The 19,713-nt window shown below is 45.0% G+C and overlaps 2 protein-coding genes and 1 long non-coding RNA gene across 10 annotated transcripts in view; 2 read left to right on the top strand and 1 right to left on the bottom strand.

Annotated features, from left to right (window-relative positions):
• Positions 1-3,320, top strand: part of CNOT2 (CCR4-NOT transcription complex subunit 2) — a 57,043-nt gene extending 53,723 nt beyond the window's left edge. For 6 of the 8 annotated variants that reach the window (XM_083699317.1, XM_083699318.1, XM_083699319.1 and 3 more), the window contains one exon: positions 2,174-3,320. In XM_083699317.1, coding sequence (XP_083555443.1) covers positions 2,174-2,260 — 87 coding nt within the window. In that variant the 3' untranslated portion in view covers positions 2,261-3,320. The remainder of the gene's footprint in view (positions 1-2,173) is intronic. The other 2 variants (XM_083699323.1, XM_083699324.1) reach the window with 1 other exon arrangement.
• LOC310825746 lies at positions 2,476-8,662 on the bottom strand. The gene is made up of 4 exons (XR_014555510.1): positions 7,449-8,662; positions 7,207-7,383; positions 5,742-7,122; positions 2,476-5,383 (listed from the first exon to the last, which is right to left on the bottom strand). It is a non-coding gene; the product is annotated as an uncharacterized lncRNA (long non-coding RNA).
• A 6,065-nt stretch (positions 8,663-14,727) lies between these two features.
• KCNMB4 (potassium calcium-activated channel subfamily M regulatory beta subunit 4) overlaps positions 14,728-19,713 on the top strand; it is a 30,268-nt gene continuing 25,282 nt past the window's right edge. The window contains exon 1 of the mRNA XM_083699520.1: positions 14,728-16,066. Coding sequence (XP_083555646.1) covers positions 15,731-16,066 — 336 coding nt within the window. The 5' untranslated portion in view covers positions 14,728-15,730. The remainder of the gene's footprint in view (positions 16,067-19,713) is intronic.

Here is a 19,713-nt window from a genome sequence, read left to right as displayed (position 1 = left end):
TCTGCAGCATCCAGAATCCGTTGCTAAGAGGTAACCAGGGACACTCTGGGCCCTGTGACTCATATCCTACTTCCCTTTTTCTCTATACCCGGCTTGAAGTCAAGCTTGGGGTGCAAAGGAGCATTTTTCTTTCTCAACTGCAGCTATTCAAATTGAGCTGCAAAGGGGAAAAAAATTCTTAGGAGGTGCATCTTAAAATCAAGCCATACCTGCGAAAGGAGGAAGTAAATCACATGTGGATTACATTACATGTAGTATTTGTTGACTGAGTTCAGGGTCAGTAATAGATATTTTGTATAAATGAGGACATTTCTCTCCAGACAGCTCACAATCTAAAGACAGGAGAAGAAACAACTTAAATCTTGGAATAATTGCTTACACACAAGATGGGAGAGAGAGGCGTGTCCTAGCCAACATAGCAGGAAGCTTGAATGGCTAGGAGTTGGTCTTGCTCCCTGTGGACACGAGAAGGAGTTTGAGTGTGACTTTGTATCTTTGAAAAATGTTGTTTTTGTAATTTTGAACTGAACTGAATGTTATCTATCCTGAATGTGTGCTGCGATACAAATTGTAGGTAAATAAACCATTGTTTAAAAGAAATGGATGAGAAAATACTGTATAGCTATTTCAGATCACCAGGAAACATTAGACTTTTTCTTGTTAGCCTTCATCACAGAAAGACGAATGGTGTGTTTGGATGCCGTCTTGCCTTAAAAATCTTAAGCTTAATGGGTATTCCTAAACATGCTGGCAAGCGCAAACCATTACCATTAGTACACATAACATGCAGATCTGTTCCAGATACTGAGATGGACAGGAAAGGTCTTTCATTCAGAGAACTCTGGTCCAAAGAACTGCCAGAGCTTAAAAATCTACACTGAGTACACACTTCAGTATGTGTGTTTTACCTATAAAGCTCTGAACGTGTTGAGGCATAAGTAAAGGCCTTCCTGCTCTCATATTCCCCCCTTGTAAGATCTTCTGCAGAAGTCTTGCTTTTTGTACCCATCCTTTCATAGGTAAGTTAAGCGGCCATGAAGAACAGAGCCTTTTATTTGGCAAACCTCTGATTAAGAATAGTACACCCTTGCTTTATTCCTCATGGGCCTATGTTATTTATGTTTTAAGCATCCAGATCTTTCTGTACACGGATTTCCCCCCCCATCTCTCAGCTGCAGTCCATCACAACCCCCAGAAAGATGCTCCTGAGGGTCAGTGCATTGCATCACGGGAGAAATGGGAAATTCCTGCATGTGAGCAAAAGTGCCTTCTGCTCACACATGGAACAATTGGGAGACAATCCATTTGGAGCCAGTTTGGAGCTCCCACACACGCCACTGCGGTGGAGCTGCAAGGCGATATTGCTGGCAAACATTTTTCTTTCGTTATTTATAATCTGCCCTGAGATCACTGAAGTGGAAAGGGGCAGAATATATAGAGAAATGAAAATAAATAGATGTTTGCCTATCATCTGGAGGTAGTTCTTACCACCTACAGGTGACCAACTGGCTTTACATTCCAGATATATCCTTTAGTAGAATTTAAAACTACAGTACATTATTTTCACTTCACAAGTTGCTGCTTCTTCATCATTGTCAAGAATGCCTTCCCCTGCCTCCTTATAAAAGAGCTTGCAGGGGAAATGTAATTTATAGTCCAGCACCTCCCAAAATTTAGAATATGTTATGCATTCTGCACATCTGCAGAATGTGGCACAGAAGGGAAAAAAAGTAAAATGGGGGGAATAGTAGATGGACAATTTTGGGAAAACACTTTAAAGTTTGTATGTAGTGTTTTACCATGATCCTCCAGAGCAGATTTTGAGGTTGCAGGGAGACAGGAAGCCCTGTCTTTCTGCAGGAGTGGAAGTTCATTGGCGTTATGTTGGATTCTGCCATAAGTTTTAAAGTAGCTACTGGAGAGTTTTTGTAAAGCCAATTTCAAAAGTGAAGGTTGCTGTTGCTGCTGCAGAAGAATATTTATTTTCCCCTCACCATCATAATATAAAAGGAGACAAGGCCACGAGAAGATTAGCTTCTTTGGTCAAGAGAAAATCTAGCAGATTTTATTTCCCCCTGAAGCAGCATTTTTCTTTGGGTTACACATGACCTTACAGAATTTAGTGGGCCATCTGCTGATAATGAAGTGATCGTCTTTTTTATTTGGTTTCTAGGAGTTTCATCTGGAATATGACAAGCTAGAAGAAAGGCCTCATCTGCCATCCACATTCAACTACAACCCTGCTCAGCAAGCCTTCTAAGGACTTCCCTTGTCTTGGGGTATGGCTGTCTCAGCACAATACTCAACATAACTGCAAAACTGATGTGGCTCAGGCATCCTGGTTTTAATTCCTTATGAGGATCTGGCAATTGGCTCATGCAAAAGGGTCACCATTTGAAGTCCTGCCTTACTAATTATGTGCTGCCCAACAACTAAATTTATAATTTGTTTTTCTTTAGTTTGAGCAGGGTCGGATTTAATTTTTTTTTTTACTTTTTTTTTTTGCCAGCAGACAAGCTTGGGTCTGTAAAGACAAGCAAGTACACTGACAAAAGTTTACCACTTAGTTTCCAAATTGTAAAAAAAGGAAAAAAAGAAACAAGAAATAGACAATAAAATTTGCATTGTTCATTGTAGCACTCTTGGTAATAAAAAAAAAATGTTTGTGCATTTTTATGTGAAGATCCTTCTCGTATTTCATTTGGAAAGATGAGCAAGGTCTGCTTCCTTCATTTTACTTCCCCTTCAGTTTTTGAAAAGGCAGTTTTCGCCAACTTAATGCAAGAATATCTGACTGTTTAGAAGAAAGATATTGCCACAACCTTTGGTTCATTTCCAGGGTTGTGTGTTACTGAGCTTCATCTTTCCAGAATGAGCAAAACACTGTCCAGTCTTTGTTACGATTTTGTAATAAATGTGTACATTTTTTTTAAATTTTTGGACATCACATGAATAAAGGTATGTATGTACGAATGTGTATATATTATATATATGACATCTATTTTGGAAAATGTTTGCCCTGCTGTACCTCATTTTTAGGAGGTGTGCATGGATGCAATATATGAAAACGGGACATTCTGGAACTGCTGGTCAGGGGACGTCTTTGTCGCCCTGTGCACTAAAGGGCCAGATTTCAGCAGCCAAGGACATCCATACCCAAGTGAATGTGATGGGACTTAACGAAGTGAACTGAGACAATTCACTCTGGCTGTTTGAACAGCAGCGTTTCATAGGAAGAGAAAAAAAAAAAGATCAATCTTGTATTTTCTGACCACATAAAGGCTTCTTCTCTTTGTAATAAAGTAGAAAAGCTCTCCTCACTGCAGTGTTGACTTTGATTTGAGATTGTGATATCACTTCTTCAACGATGAGAAAAATATGGAAAAAAAAGTTGAAGTATTAAAACATACTAAGCTATAAAGTGTTTGTGGCACTTAAAAGGAAGAGTCTTTTCGCTGCTGGAGCTTCATTGAATAAGAGTCGCATACGTTTCCACTGTAGGTCTGAATTCGTGATCAAACCTTGTTAATGTCAGAACAGGCTGACGTAATAATAGAACAATGTATTTTTAGCAATGGGGTAAGATGGGCAATCATGGAAGATGGTCCAAAAATTCACATTGAAATAACTTTCTTTTTGTCATGAGTATGTTGTTTAAGCTTTTTGAGCAGAGAAGGTACATTTCGTTTAATGGCTATTTCCCCCCCTGGAGGTTCAAATCTAAATAAACCAACATGAAAAGCATTTAATTTGTGAAAGGCACTGTAACTATTCTCTAGGCAAAGGGGAAAAGGGGATAGTGTGTATCCTTTTTTCTTAACACATAATTCAGTCAACTGTGAATTATATTGCAATCGGATATTATAAGTTGTTACAACTTATCTGAAGTTACCAAAGCGGGAAAAGACAGCAAAATAATGTCGAGAGAAATGTTTAGTTTAAAACTTTTTTCTATATAGCGCAAAATAAATTTGTTAGCTCTTTTCTCAAGCGACTTTGGGAAATCAGCTGCTAGTAACATTGCTATGTTTTCTGTATCAGGTGTACAGCAAATATAAATTCTACATTTTTATATGTATTTTGGGTTAATGACAGACATAAAAATATAAAATGACAACTTATCATCTTCTTATTATTTAAAACAAAGTGCTTCCTCAGCCAGTTAATGCTGGTAACTTACACCGTGACAAATACTGCTTAGTTGCTTGGTTTTGTTTCTCAGTTATTCAATACATTTGTGTTATTTACAAAGACCTTTAAAAGGGATGGGATTGGAAATATTCTCCACATTCTATTAATTTGTGAAACATAGAGCATTACCATAGAAGTCTCCACAAAACAAACACACACACAAATGTAACGTCAGCACTGGCACATTTTGTGGTGTCAAAATGATCTCTCTCATTTTATGCTGGACCCCATGCGTTCAAATGTTCCTGTTGCATTATAGTTTGGGATGATTGCTAGGCATGAACTACTCTCCTGCAATGTGCCCTAATAAATAATGTTGCTGTTTCAAAGGGCCTGTTTTAAAATACTTCTAAGTATAACTTTAGATGCACTTTATTGTGGCCTAATTCACAGTATTGTACATGATCGAAACTTGGAAATGAATAAAGCAAGAACAGGATGTTAATGCTGGATGCTAATATAATAAAGCATGACATGCTGCCAAGAACAGAATTCTACTTTAGACTATCATTGTTACAGAGCTGAGAATAGGTAGTAGTGGTTTATAAAACCATTGTGCCCTTCACATTCACACATTTGATCTATTTAACATTGAATTTAATATTATGAACAAAATGCTTGTGCACGAGAAAAATAGAAGACTGCCACAGGATTAAATATCTGCTTCTTAAATTCTTTTGAAAGAGAGCTGTAATTTAATGCTATTTTAATGATCCTTTATGCCAAATTGAGGAACAGCTAGGTAAAGGTCAAGTATTCCCTTTTAGATAAACCTAAATGGACACATTGCTGTGTTTTGAAATATAGCTCTCATGTCATCGTTCTGGTTACAGAAGGGTGAAACTGGGCATTATCTACTTGCTCCAGAACAGTCCCAGTAATAATTGCAGGACTTGAACTGAAGTCAGCAAGTTGCTGAACTCCTACCTACATCAAGTTCATATTGACAGATAAACAACAGCAATTTCATAGTGATTTGTGCAGTCCTATAAATACTACTGTTGGCCAATTTTGATGGTGAAATTTCGCTTGCATTGCAATTCACAAGGTAAGTTGAAAAACAACATATCTTTCTCAATGGTGGGAAAGTTTTAATTGTTTCCAAATTAGTCCTATATGCACTTACTTTCCTTTCTATACGTAAACCTCATTTAGGGTACAGATTTTTTAGATTTTAGAATGCTGCTTTTTACTTAAAAAGGTAAAGGTACCCCTGCTCGTACGGGCCAGTCTTGACAGACTCTGGGGTTGTGCGCCCATCTCACTCAAGAGGCCAGGGGCCAGCGCTGTCCGGAGACACTTCCGGGTCACGTGGCCAGCGTGACATCGCTGCTCTGGCGAGCCAGAGCCGCACACGGAAACGCCGTTTACCTTCTCGCTAGAAAGCGGTCCCTATTTATCTACTTGCACCCGGAGGTGCTTTCGAACTGCTAGGTTGGCAGGCGCTGGGACCGAGCAGCGGGAGCGCACCCCGCCGCAGGGATTCGAACCGCCGACCTTTCGATCGGCAAGTCCTAGGCGCTGAGGCTTTAACCCACAGCGCCACCTACTTAGTGCCCATCATATCCCTATCCTGCAGAATACATAAATGGGCACTACCAAATTGTGTTTCATTTTTTAAAAAAAGAAAAGATGCTGACACCACAATAGAGGGAGCAGAGCTAATTAGGTTAAAGAAGGGCCTGGGTACATTTATTTATAGTAAATAAGGAACTTGGAACTACTTGCAAATAGTTCCCAGGCAGTTTCTAATCAAGTGTTAGACCTGCTTAGTTTCAGCAGTACAACTTTTATGGTGTGTGCCCATCACCCAAAGAATGGTCTGAAGTGGCCATGAGCAAATTTAGGTTGAATTCACAAATATTCTATTAACAGTTTAAAAATTGTAGAATATAGTTTTGCAAGGTATTTAAGTCAGGGGTGACTAACCCATGGGCTATATGGTCCACCAGGTTTTAAGTGGCCTATGGGGAACCTTCCAACAATCCAGTCGCTTTAAAAAATACTTTTCCGATTTACCCCATTTTTCTGTTTTGCACAGATGTTTAGTTCCGTTGGGTTTGCTCATGTTCCCTTTGTTATATTGGGGGTGACTTCCATTTCGGGGGGGGGGGGTTACTTTAAAGTCTGTTGTATCATCTCTGTCTGAGGATGCTTCAGTTTTTGGATGTGCTATCAATAGCCCCATTCATAGAATTGTAGAGTTGGAAGGGGCCGCAGGCGTCATCTAGTCCCACCCTCTGCAAAGCAGGAATCCTGCCCACAGCCATCCCTGGGTAGGCTTGGACCCCCAACCTTCTGGTTGACAACCAGATCCACTGGCCCATTGTTTTGCTATACCATCGGCAGCTGAAGATTTGACGTTCTGCCCTGCCTGCTGCCCAAAACACCACAGCTGGAAAAACAGCATAGACAGTAAGTAGCACCTCTTCAATATATTGGTGAGCAAATGAAAAAGAAGTTGGAGGAGGGAAGAAGGAGCAGAAATGGAATTAATGAAGGCACAAAACCAAATCTGGAAGGAATAAGTTAATAACAAAATTGATTTGCAGGAACTAAGCAGAATGAATGAAAACAAAGGAATGAAATTGAGGGCAAAAAGGAAGAAATGAATAACAACATTTCCCCCCTTTTTGGGGGGGGGGAGTTCTGCCTCAGCCATGCCTAGTTTTCTATGTGGCCTCTTAAGGGTTGATAATGGGTCAAAGTACTGCATAGAACATTGGATAGCTTGGAAGGGCACCTGATTTTCTTTCTGAGTGATTGCTTGTCCTGGTGTTTGACACCACAGCAAGAGCACAAACGGTTCTGCTTAAGTCCCATCAAAAACAAGGGCACTTGTTAGCTTTTACTGATGTACTTGATTTTGATGGGATAATAATGACTGACTGCCTCTCTCTGGACAAGTTCTGTGCAGTCAGGAAGGCATTTCTGCTTAGGTTGAAAGAATAGTTTAGGGAAGGGGTTGGCTGCTGTGCATTGTTGAGTTGTCTTCCCACAACACACCTGCTCTGCTTTTGTAACTTGCTGCTTTCTAGATGAACCTGCTGAGTGGATGTTCTTGTGTTACGGAGCAGGCATTGGACTAGATCGGATGTTCCCGACATGAAGCCCACAGAGCCTCTAAATTCCTTCACTTCCCTCAGGGCCATAGCTGTTAACTTTCAGGTTTGAAAATAAGGGATCAGCATCCTCGAAAATAAGGGATCAGCAGTCTTACCTGTCCCGGGGAGGCTCGAAAATAAGGGATCAGCAGCCTCACCTGTCCCGGGGACAAACTACGGGATATCTAACAATCCAGGATAGCAGCGGGAAATGGCGCTGGAATAAAGGAATTTCCCGCCAAAAAAGGGAAGGTTGACAGCTATGCTCAGGGCTGTCTTTGCCAAGAATTACCATTTTTGCCTGGAGCACTGTAGAGGGTTGGAAGAGGAAGTTCGAAGAGTGTTGCTCCTCCCTAGTTCCTCTTCCTGTTCTCTGTGGTTCCGAGCTGAGAATGGCACCTGAGAGGAAGGAAGCTTCCTCTATTCCTGAGCGCAGCCACCAGAATGGAAGGTGAGATAGCATTTTGGAAGTAGTTGTGTAAGAAAATAAGGTGGGAAGGAGAGGCCTAACTGGGTACCAAGGATAAGGAAAAGGAACGGAACAGAATTTGTGTGTTTTGTTTCTTCCTTTTCCTGCAGGTGAGGGTGTGTGACCCCCAGGGGGTTCTGTGTTTGAATTTTGGGTTTCCACCCTCTGTGGAGAGAGGTCTTGCATATTATCATCCTGCCTCTGGGGGGGGGGGGTCTGTGTTCAAAGCTGCCCCTGTGCTCTGGGCACCTGTAGGCTTGTTTCCCTCTTCTTGGGGTGCAGTTCCACTTGTTTTTCCTTCCTATTTGGTGTTCTGTAGCTCTTGGTTCGCCAACCCTTTGGAATCTTTGGGGAAGTCTTCCGTTTGGCTTCCCCTTCTTCCGGCCGGCCAAGCTATCTCCCAACACCGAAGAAATGAACACAGAGTACAAGCTAGCAAGGGGACACCCCCAACGAACCATGGCTAGGTGTGCCCCCTCAAGGCCCCAGCAGCCATTTTGTGACTGGCAAAGCCCCTTAAGGCAGCCATTTCCCAGTGGGGCTACTAAAACCTTTTGAAAACTTCAAATGTACCCACTGGCCCAGATGAATTAGGGACCCATGGATTAGATAAATTGGAAAGTTTGTGCCCATTCTAACGGATTATCCTTATGGCTTCTTGATTCAAATTATCTCCCATCCACGCCCATAGGAAAAATCTGAATGAGGAAAAAATCCTTCATTTTTCTGTATTTTAAACATGGTAATGCTTTTAAGAGTGGGTCATGTGCATGTGGGACCAGCAGTCGTTTCAAATGTTTATATGCTACTCATGTGTCCTTTCTGTACAGTGATTTATTCGCAGTATTTTTTCGCTTATAGAAGGCACTAACTTTAAATGAAAACTGCTGGTTCTGAAGCAAGCAATTCCATTTATTTTAGTAACTATACTCTTAAATGTTCTGGTTTGGCGACTACATCCTCCTGATTTCAGCAGATAGCTTTCAGCATTTTTAGTATTTTCTTCTTCCTAAAAGTCTGTTTAATTTGCTGAGGTTGGAGCCGATTTCTAAATAAAAAAATACTAAAAAGATGTAAACCGAGAACCAGTGTTTAAATTAGCTTTGGTACTGTTCCCATAAGCTGAACTATGTATCCTTTAATGTATATTTACATGGACTAAAATTTAAATGTAAATTTGACTAGCTGTCTTCCTTTATCCATTAATTCTTCAAACTAAATATTATGACTGTGGCTAAAATGAAACATGGGACACGGTATCCTGGCCTGGCTTTAAACTTTTTCATTTCAAGAGGATTTTGTTTTCAAATTATTAAAAGGCCTTAATAATGTAAATTGTGCCTGGATTGCTTTTATGGAAACTGCATACACCAAGTCCCTCTGGAATTAATTTGATGCAAGTCCCTGTGATTTCTCTGGATTGTAACCAAAAGCAACACTTGTAATTGGTTTGGAAGGAAGCAAGACACTGTGTGTCAACAGAGTGCTGAGAATCTTCACTTCGATTACTTGCCGTGTCCAGGTATAGTAAAACAAAGAACTCTCATACCTATCTGCAAGGTACATTTGGATATTAAGGTGAGCTGATAGGAAAAAATAAAAACAAGGTAATGTTTTCTCCAATTAGCTTCCATCTCATTACTGCATTTCCCCCCACTCCTATAAAGTAGTTGGTGGGTTTTCCTTTTCTTTATCATCGTAGCTATTCTGTGTTAATAGGTGTATATTATATTGTAACCAGCACTGGGGCTGAAAACATATATAAATACATTGTAAAACTTTTAAATGAAGCAAGTGATTAAAATGTAGCATTAGGAAGAACTCCACTGAGCCACCTATTTGGGAGAGAGATGCTAAAATCATTTGGCGTGAGGCTGCATTCCAGATAAGGTTTTTTTAAATAACTTCTGGCATTGTTTAGTAATCGAAATAATGAGAAGATGTACGAAACTGAGGCAAATGCTAGTCAGAACTAGCTCTTTAGCTGCAGGCTTCTACATTCCTTTAAACGCATTTATCTTTCTCTGGTTCTCAACATACAAAGATTTTTCTGTTTTTTATATACACAAGTAAATTTATATTTTCCTCCCTGTTGGACATACGCCATCATCTATCACACAGGTTTTGGTTTTTCTTCAAGTTCCTTTATAATTGCTATCAGTCTGTAATCAGGTCAGCTTTGACAGGCACCATTTATGTATTGTTGCCATCGCCAACTCATTACTTCCCATCTTGTAGTTTATGCAAATTTCTTTATATTGAAATAAAGAAATGTGCATGTGTCATGCATGATATTTAACTGTACTGCATTCCCCGCTCTCAGATTTGTTTAGACTGCTTTAAATTATCTGTGGGCATAACTGCATTGCTTCCCTTCCTTCTCTTGATTCCACTCATGGTTTACCTCTTCAAACACAGGTGTGTTTTCCATGAGCTTGAAAGCCCTGAATTTTTAGTTTGAGAAACTTTTAGGCATCATCTTAAAAGTTCCCTAAACTAGACATATTCATAAAGCAAATGTTAGCCTATGGGTTTTGTTTTGTGTTTTCATTTTTAAAATATTACCTCTTATCACACAGGATTTAACACGGTGCTGACCCTAGCAAACCACTGAGAAAACTGATATAATTATGTTACATCACTGAAAAGCTTGAGATGTTCAATGTGAATGCAATCTAGCCAGCTTACGATTCGTGCTTTCAAATAGCAGTTCATTAGTACAGACTCAGGTTGGAATCCTAAACATACAGAGGAGCAAACCCCCGCTGAACACAGTGTAACTTCTGAGTACACATGCTTAGACTTGTTCTACATTTGGGGTAGCTGACATGGTGCCCTCCAGACTTTCATCAGTCACAGCCAGCATGGCCAACAGTCAAAAGAGTTGATGTGAATTGTAGTTCAACATCTGGAGAGCACTATGTCTACCCCTGCTTAACATACAGTGGTACCTCGGGTTAAGTACTTAATTCGTTCCGGAGGTCCATTCTTAACCTGAAACTGTTCTTAACCTGAAGCACCACTTTAGCTAATGGGGCCTCCTGCTGCCGCCGCGCCGCCGGAGCACAATTTCTCTTCTCATCCTGAAGCAAAGTTCTTAACCTGAAGCACTATTTCTGGGTTAGCGGAGTCTGTAACCTGAAGTGTATGTATCCTGAAGCATATGTAACCCGAGTACCACTGTATTTGAAAACATCTGGAGTTAAACACTAGCTGGGTGATGAGGATTCCTGCTAAATCCCCAATGTCGCTGCCCTTAAAATGTAGGGCCCGAACTATTTTGCCAGTCGTGATTCTTCACCAGAATACAGAAGCTCCAGCCATAGTTTAGTGATCTCAGTTTCAATTCTTGGCATCTTCCATTTAAAAGAGGCAGCTGAGAGCCAAGCCAGTCAAGAGTTGGCCATACTGAGTTAAGATAGACAAGTAGCAAGATTCCTATGCCCATCCCAAGGGACATGGCAGCGTTACTCTGCCTCCAAACTCTATTAAAACCTGTGATTGTTTTTTCAGCTGCCTCTCTTTTCCAATGTTTAGCAGATAGGGAACTTCACCATCCCCGACTCTCATTCTCTTCGAATGGGACCGCCATCTGGATTTTCACTCGAGCTGTGGCTTTGCCATTGGAGCACTAGCAAGGAGAAAGCTTGAAAGTCCTTGCAGCTTAATGTCTATCTCCTCTCCTTGCCCCATTTACTGTTGATGTGATTAGCCTTGCATTGCTATGAGGGAGGTTGGGGGTGATTTATGAAGAGGTGTGCTGGGTAAATAACCAGCAGGTACATGAATGAGTTCATTTGACTGATCCCTCTTTTTCCCCTTCTTGAGCGATTTTCTTCTTCTGATGCTGCAGAGGAAGCATAGGATGCTAGCTAGCTCCATTGATGTAAAGGTCCAAGGTTGATGTGATGGTCTTTAATATGACCATGGGGTTGCTTTGCCCAGCTTTCTAGCAATGGTTATACAGCAGAGCTTCTCCTTTTGCAAAAGTTTAGCTATGCCAGTTTGTTTTATAATGTACTAAAACACTGTTCTTTTGAACAAGAACTGCAAAAATGGCTAAATCTTGCATTAACCAGATGTTAGTGCTAATCTCTACAGATTCATTCAGAAAGTTTTGAGAGAGATTGTCTCAATGAGCTTATCTTTGCAAGCTTCCAGTAATTGCATTTTGTCATGTTCTGAAGACAATTTTCTTGAATTATGAACCTTCCTCATAATACTATGTACTGTATATGCTTCCTCTGCTGCATTGCACAAGTTGTAGGGGTGAAAACATGTCATGTACAGATAGATTACTTTTCTCTGGAAACATCAGAGCCTTGTGGCATCTTAAAGGTGAGAAATGTTATTTAATATGGCCATAAGATGAAATCTTGGGCTATAATAAATTTGTTACGCAGTTGCTTGTGTGAATAGCAGGTGAAAGGGAGAATCGTGGGTTCATTTATTGACTTTTTGGGGGTGGCATGAAAACCAAATCATTAAACAAAACCTAAAAATGGAACACTGGGGAAAAGAAGGGAACTTCCATGCTGTTGGTTACAGTACCTTGACATTTTCTGCCAATATCTTTATATGAAACTTATTAAATGTCTGGGGGATTGCCTCACTGCATCTCTTCCCCCATCCTGACAAAGAGCAGATTCAGAGGAGGGGAAGGGTTAAATTCCCTCTACATGGCTGAGCCTCCAGTGTCTGCAACCTGTGTTGCATCTTCAATGCAAAGACATCTCCTTTGGTCCTTAGTCCTGGGTTGCAGGCCTAGTTATATGCTTTTCTTTGAACACTTCCACGCTCCACATCTAGTGCTGAACTCTGGCCTGTAAAAATCCACTCTGAACTCATGCTTCCTTATGACCTAGTCGGTCCATGTTGATTCCTGACACTGCTGACTTTTAGATTTAAAACAAACCCCGCACATGTGTTCCTGAACTACAGTCCAGGAAGCGAAGTTGCATTCTGAAGGAACTGCAGTAGTCAGCTGAGTTCACAGAAAGGGGGAATCTATAATATAGCGGCCAGCTCAAGTGATAAAGTGGTTATTGACTGCCTGTAGTGTACTGCTGGGCTCTCGTGGTGAGAAATTAAGTGTCATGGCTTCTGTTGTTAAGGATGAAGAATGCTGATGGGCTGCTGAGTGGGAAGCAGCGTTCTGTATCATGCAGCAGGGTGTATATGTATGTGTGTGTGTGTGTGTAAGTTACGTACCAAGGCTGGTCCAGCTCTGCCTCTGCTTCTCCATCCATCACTTCTTCTTAGAGATGCAAGTTGGATTTAGCTCAGGCTTGTGTGCAAACAGGAACATCTACTGGATTAGCAGTGCCCATCCAGATTATGCCTCTGGTCTCCCCGCTCCCACTGCCCAATAAAAGCATGTGAGCTTTTTCAGAGCCGATGATCTCCAGTGTGGAGGAGTGGGTTAGAGTGCCAGACTAGGAACGATAGTTTACCCTCCACAGAGTTGCAATTCCCAGCACCCTTAACAATAAATTCCCAGGTTTCTTGGGCAAGGGGCGTGCTTTAAATGTACGGTTTGTATGCAGCCGTCTACAGTTCAAAGCACTGCTTAACTCGGTGCCCTCCCACTGCTGCCAGGAAATCTGGATCCCAAATCTGGGGGTGCCACCACAGGGAAGACCCTCTTCCCACTGAGCACTTGGTGGGGAATGTGTTGTGGCTGCTGCTGTTGGAGTTCCCTTATCTTGCCACAGGGAGTTTGCCTGACCCCTCTAACTGTTGTAGGCCTGATGAGGCGAAAGGCGGTGACTGCCTTGGGTGCCAGACTCTGGACAGATGGGAAGGCTGGCAGATCCACACCTGAGGGAGATAGATGCAGCTGCTGTGAACCAAGACCCATTTGCTAGGTCTATCTCCCACAGTAGCATTGCCATATGCCTGGAATTTCCTGGACATAGCTAGCAATTGGTCTTCAGTAGCAGTGTCCTGGCAGAAATTGCTGAAAAGTCCAGGAAAAGCTATGTCAGCAGTGTCGTTTTTGGCAATTTCTCTTAAAAACAGCTCAACCCCCCCCCTTTTTTTTGCAAAAAAAGCCCAACAACTTTTCTGTCCAGATTTTCACTTTTTGAAATATGGCAGCCCTATCCCTCAGGGAAGAAAAGGGAAAAAGCAGCCACTAGAGAGGCAGGGCCCTGCCTGTGAACCAACCAATGTGTGTCATTTTCTGGTTTGCCTCAGGCAGCAAAACATTTTGGGCTGGCCCTGGCTCGGGTTGGAGAAATATTTAACCCAATCAGAGGCAGGAATTGAGGCTTCCTGTGATGAACTCTCTTCCATTAAACCCAGGCCACCAGTTCCCAGAATCTGTTTCCCCTCTGTTTCATTACTGCTAGTAGCAATTCCTGCCACTGGGTTTTTGTATATTCGGCTTTTTGTTTTGGAGCAGACTCTTGGGATGGTACTGCTGTGTTTGTTTGTTGGAGTTGCTTTAGATTCCCTTCATTGTAAGGACATTTTGGTTGTTTTATCCCATGGCTGTTGTTGTTCTGTAGCCCTAAGCCCAGGGCGTGGATAGGGGACGTTCTCGAGAGAGATACTATGCATTGTGCAGGGGAGAAAAAACGAGGTTCCCCCGCCGCTGCCCAGGTGGACTGTGCAGTTTGAGCTGATCTTGCCCCGGGATTTGCCATTTGAACGATCGGAAGAAGAGGGGGGAATATGCACGGGGCACCGCCCAGCTGCCCTGTAGGCAAACCCTTATTCCAAGAGATGGCGACACTTTGAAATAATAGTAATACTAAAGTTTTCTTGCCAGGAAATCACCACCATCATATTTTATAACGTGCATTCCTTTATTTCAAATCATTCCAGTGCACATGTAAAGCATCGGCTCCAGTTTGGAAACTTTTACGCGGGCGAAAGAGAGCGAGTGGGATGCGCATGTGGTTTCCGTCGCTGCTGCTGCGAGCTTGATGGTTGGCCAGCTGGGCCGGCCGGGCGTGGAGGGCACGGAGGGTGGGTGGGGGAGGAGAACGAGAAATTACTGAATGAGATTTCTCGGTCTCTTCCAGGAGATTAAAGCGGCTAAAACCCCTTCATAGAAAAAAGAGAGAGGAGCAAGCCGGCCTGGAGGGGGCGGCGAGCGCCTGCTGCGAGCCACGTGCTCGCTCCCGTTCCAGCGCGACTCCCGCGCGTCCCTCCCCGCCCTCCACGCTTGGAGGCGCTTGAATGAGCTGCACGTGGCGCTGCCCCCATTCAAGACTTGCCTCCCTGCGGACGCCCTTAATCGGGGCGAGTAATCAAGCTCCACTTCCGGGACTTAAAACAAGAGATAATCCTGGGCCGAGCTGTCCCTGTCCGCTTTCACTGGAGATGAGGGAGCGGGGGGTGGGGCGGGGGAGGGAAAAGGAGGGGGAGGTGGTGCCGCCTGCCTGCCTGCCTGGGTCCCTCTCCGATTGTCAATGGCTAGCCCCCCTCCCCGCCCTACAGCCCCCCCCCCCGGAGCGGCTGGGGTGGGGAGGAGGGAGGGAAGAGATTGAGCAAGGGCAGCGCGGCGGCTCGGGCTCCCTCCTCCGCCGTAAGGCGCTTACCTCGTGGCAGATGTCGCCAGGCTCCCAGCCAGCTCGGATCCAGTCGGTGGGAGGCGAGCCGCGAGCCGCCAGACTCCGGGGAAGCCCCCTGTCCTCGGGAGTAGGGAAGCGCAGCGCAACGCGCCCGGGTCTTTTCCCGCCTTGCAAGGCCTGTTTGGCGCGCCGCGAGGGGAGCCTCCCTGCCTGCTCGCCGGCCCCAGGCGCCTCCCCCTGGGCTGGAGCCCGGCCAGGGCTAGTCCCGCAGCTGGGATCGAACGGGCGGCGGCGGGACGGAGCGGGGCTTCCCCGCTTTGGACGCGAAGGAGCCAGAAGCAAAACCCAAACCCCTCGCCGATTCTGCTGCTTTTCCTCTTCCCGCCCCTCTCCTCCTCCGCCCGCCTTCCCGTTTGGTTCGCTCGCCGCCTCCCGCGATCCCGATGGCGAAAATCCGGGTGTCTTACGAGTACACCGAAGCCGAGGACAAGAGCATCCGGCTGGGCTTGTTCCTCATCGCCACGGGCATCGTGTCTCTCTTCATCCTGGGCTTCTGCTGGCTCAACCCGGCCCTGCAGGACCTGCAGGGCAAAGCGGCCAACTGCACGGTGGTGTCGGTGCAGCAGGTCGGCGAGCTCTTCGAGTGCACTTTCACGTGCGGCGCCGACTGCAAGGGCACCGCGCTCTACCCCTGCCTCCAGATCTACGTCAACAACTCCGAGTCCGACGCCCGGGCGCTGCTGCACCAGGACGAGCACGAGCTGCTCGCCAACCCCAAGGTAAGCCCGGGGGAGGCGCAGCCCCGGAACCCTCCTCTGGGCACGTGCAGAGGGCAACCCGCTGAAATCTTGGGGTCCAGGAGGGAAGGTTGGGGAAGGGGGCGAACGGGAGCGATTTGAACTGGGACGCGTTGGGGGTTTGAGAAAGGAAGCCCCGTTACTCGCCGGCCCGATCCGCCAGGGGATCCACAGAAAGGTCCGCAGGCGGGATTCGTGCCTGGAGTTGGGCGGGTGTAGGCAGGGGCAGCCTGTTGCGCCTCCGGGCGTCCCCAGGTGTCTCCACTGGACTCTGTGGGCAGCGGTCGACTCTCGGACCAAGAAAGAGGGTCAGGAGGCTCCGGGGAGGTTCCGGGACTCGAGACAGCTGGCAACTCTTGCGGCTTCGTCAGTGCCAGAGAAGCTTGCCAGGGATCTGTCCTCCTAACTGGCCGGGGACCCGAGTCCAGAGCCCCGTAGCCCAGAACATTCCGTCCGTTCCATAGGATGCAGGACCTCCTGCCCATTGGGCCGCCCACGCTCTAGAAGTCGCCCGCTCCAATAGGAAGCCGGAGCTCCGGTTCTTTTCAGAGTAGCCAGAGGCGCAGCAAGCGCAGCTTTGGAAAGTTTGCGCCCTTGACATTTTGCGCTGGTGGGGATGTCTTTCCCCACTTCGCCTCCTCCCCGCTTTCCTGACTGGGATCGCTGCTGGAGCAGGTGGTATAACGGGGTTCCTGAGAGTGTGCAGAGCGCTTTTACTTAGAGCTGTTCTGCCCTCTCATTACACCTCACAGTAACGAAGGTTGCCCAATACTGGCATGTTGTGGTGGTTAGAGTGCCTCAAATCCCTATTGTGTGGCAAAGCTCACGAATGACCTTGGGACATCCGTTCTTTCTTACCGCATAGGCTCTCTCACAGGGTTGTTGTTGTGGGTTTAAATGTGAAGGGAAGGGTACATTCGCCACCCTTGGCTCCTTAGGGTTTAAACCACAAGTGATGTTAAACACGTGGATTGGCATTGCTTGTATCTTTTTAAAACTGTAAATAGCTGCCAGGGGTGGAGTGTGTGTGTGATCGGACCTGGGACCCATGAGCATGCAGGTTTGAATCCTCCTTGCAGCACCATGGTCCTGATGCAAATTGTCCTCCCCACCTGAAGCTTCTATTTGCCACAGGAGGAATATTACTGTTGTTGTTGTTTAGTCGTTTAGTCGTGTCCGACTCTTCGTGACCCCATGGACCAGAGCACGCCAGGCACTCCTGTCTTCCACTGCCTCCTGCAGTTTGGTCAAACTCATGCTGGTAGCTTCGAGAACACTATCCAACCATCTCGTCCTCTGTCGTCCCCTTCTCCTTGTGCCCTCCATCTTTCCCAACATCAGGGTCTTTTCCAGGGAGTCTTTTCTTCTCATGAGGTGACCAAAGTATTGGAGCCTCAGCTTCAGGATCTGTCCTTCCAGTGAGCACTCAGGGCTGATTTCCTTCAGAATGGAGAGGTTTGATCTTCTTGCAGTCCATGGGACTCTCAAGAGTCTCCTCCAACACCATAATTCAAAAGCATCAATTCTTTGGCGATCAGCCTTGTTTATGGTCCAACTCTCACTTCCATACATCACCATAGCTTTAACTATATGGACCTTAGTTGGCAAGGTGATGTCTCTACTTTTTAAGATGCTGTCTAGGTTTGTCATTGCTTTTCTCCCAAGAAGCAGGCGGAAGTAGGAATATTACTACTGCTACCTAAAACCTTGTGAAGTAAGATGTTGGCGTTCCTATTTCACAGACCGGAAAACTGAGCTGGGTGAAGTAAATTGCCTACTGTTCTCTTTGTATAATGCGAATGTTCAAATTTCCCCCCATTTCTGTTCTTGTTCTTTCACCTCTTCCTGGCAGTGGATGTGCCTGCTAAGGGTTTGGCATTAAATTAGCCCTGGTTTTGGAGGGGAATCTGGGCAGAACCTGATTTAAAAGGAAAGGAGATTTCTAATTAATTTCAGGGACGGAGCCAAAAATTGATTGATTGTTGCCTGAGGCACTGGAATCTATTAGAAGTAGTGGAGGGAACCGTGACAGGCTTGGGCCATGTCCACTGAGATACAGATATCTCACTTAAATGTATTTGTATCCCGCCCCACCCCGCCCCCAGTTGCAATAAGGCTGCAAACAGAAAGTCCCCAGTTTAGATTTCATCTCTGCCCCGAGCTCCCTAGGTAGCCATTGGGGAACCACTTCCCATCTGAAATATGAGAGGTGTTTATACAGATTTACCTTGCAGGGTTTGGCGTATAGATCACCTGCTTTACTCCCCCCCTCCCATTTTTTTAATCACACACTACACAAAGGTAAGCCAAGGTTTGGCTCTTAGTGTGTTGTTTGAACCTGGGCTTGCAGTTAAACTCTCTCTTTACTAACCACGAGCTCTAGCCAAGAACAAATCCTAACTAGGATCCCATGCCTGGATGACACGCTAAGCCAAACCTTGGCTTGGCTGGTGTGCTGCACTGAGTTAAAAGGACCAGGGAGGAGCAAAATGGGTGTGATCTCCTCACGGAGAGTCCATGCATTTGCACTGACCTACGGTTTGGCTTTGCTCTATGTGCAAACATGGGCAGCGTACATGAAGCACCTTGAGCACTTCAATATCCAAATATTGGGTGGTGCTACTATTGTAATTTTTTTTGTTGCCCTTTTATCCACTTACAGTTCAAGTAGGTAGGTTCACTTGGACTCTTTGAGTCACTGCATCCAGCTGCAAACTCCCATCTGCTTGAACGTATACCCAAAAGGCAGCTGCAACCTGTAACAGTGGCCTGACAAAGTTTCCTATATGAGGCATATGTTTCCAAATTTCCACCTCACATTTTCTGGGGGTACACTCACAGTTGTTCTCATCAGGCCTGTAAACCCAGTGTGCGGGGGGTGGGGGGAATTAACATGAGTTTTATTTTAAAAAAAACACACAGAAATTTGGCTCTGTTTTGTAGGAGAGACGAAGAACATCCTGCAATTTATGTGCACTAATGAAATCCAGATAATGCCATGAGATTCTTACTTGCACCATCTTTTTCTTTAGTAGTGGCAATTTAAAGTGTGACTGGTTTCTTTCTTTTCCTCGGGTGGCGAAAGCTCTCTGTCCATTATTCATTGTAAAAGTTGTAGATTGCAAATGAATTGCTCATGCTTTTTTAAAAAAGTATGGCGGCTAAAGCAATAAAAAGGTGGGTGGCAGAATCATGGATAAGATAGTGCTATCCTTTCATTCCATGCATACAGTCTGACCGGACTGACAGCTGAAACTTCCTGTCAACTCTGGCATTGGGACAGGGTCCTCCTCTGCACTTGGGGACAGCTGGCAAATTTAGGGTATGCAGGGCAGGGCAGGGCATGCGCATGCACAGCACATGTCCTACAACACCATGCTCACTGGTTCCTGCTCACTGCCTATAATGTAGCAATGGTAGCACCAGTATGCATCAGCTGAGTGGGCAATCTGTGCACATGTGCAATGTCTGCTGGAAGTGCGTGACCTCCTTCCTTGGTCAGGGGCCTTTCCCAACAGTGTTATCTGTGATGCGCTGCAAGAAGGTGACTAGGCAAGATGGCCGGCCTACTGTTTTGTTCTGCTCCCCAGGAAGAGATCACTGAACAAGGCAGGTTGAGTTCTTTCAGC

The sequence above is a fragment of the Podarcis gaigeae genome, assembly GCF_964106915.1.
Source record: "Podarcis gaigeae genome assembly, chromosome: 10".
NCBI lineage: Eukaryota > Metazoa > Chordata > Lepidosauria > Squamata > Lacertidae > Podarcis > Podarcis gaigeae.
The sequence above is the reverse complement of the archived record's forward strand: the minus strand, read 5'-3'. Positions and strand labels throughout refer to the sequence as shown.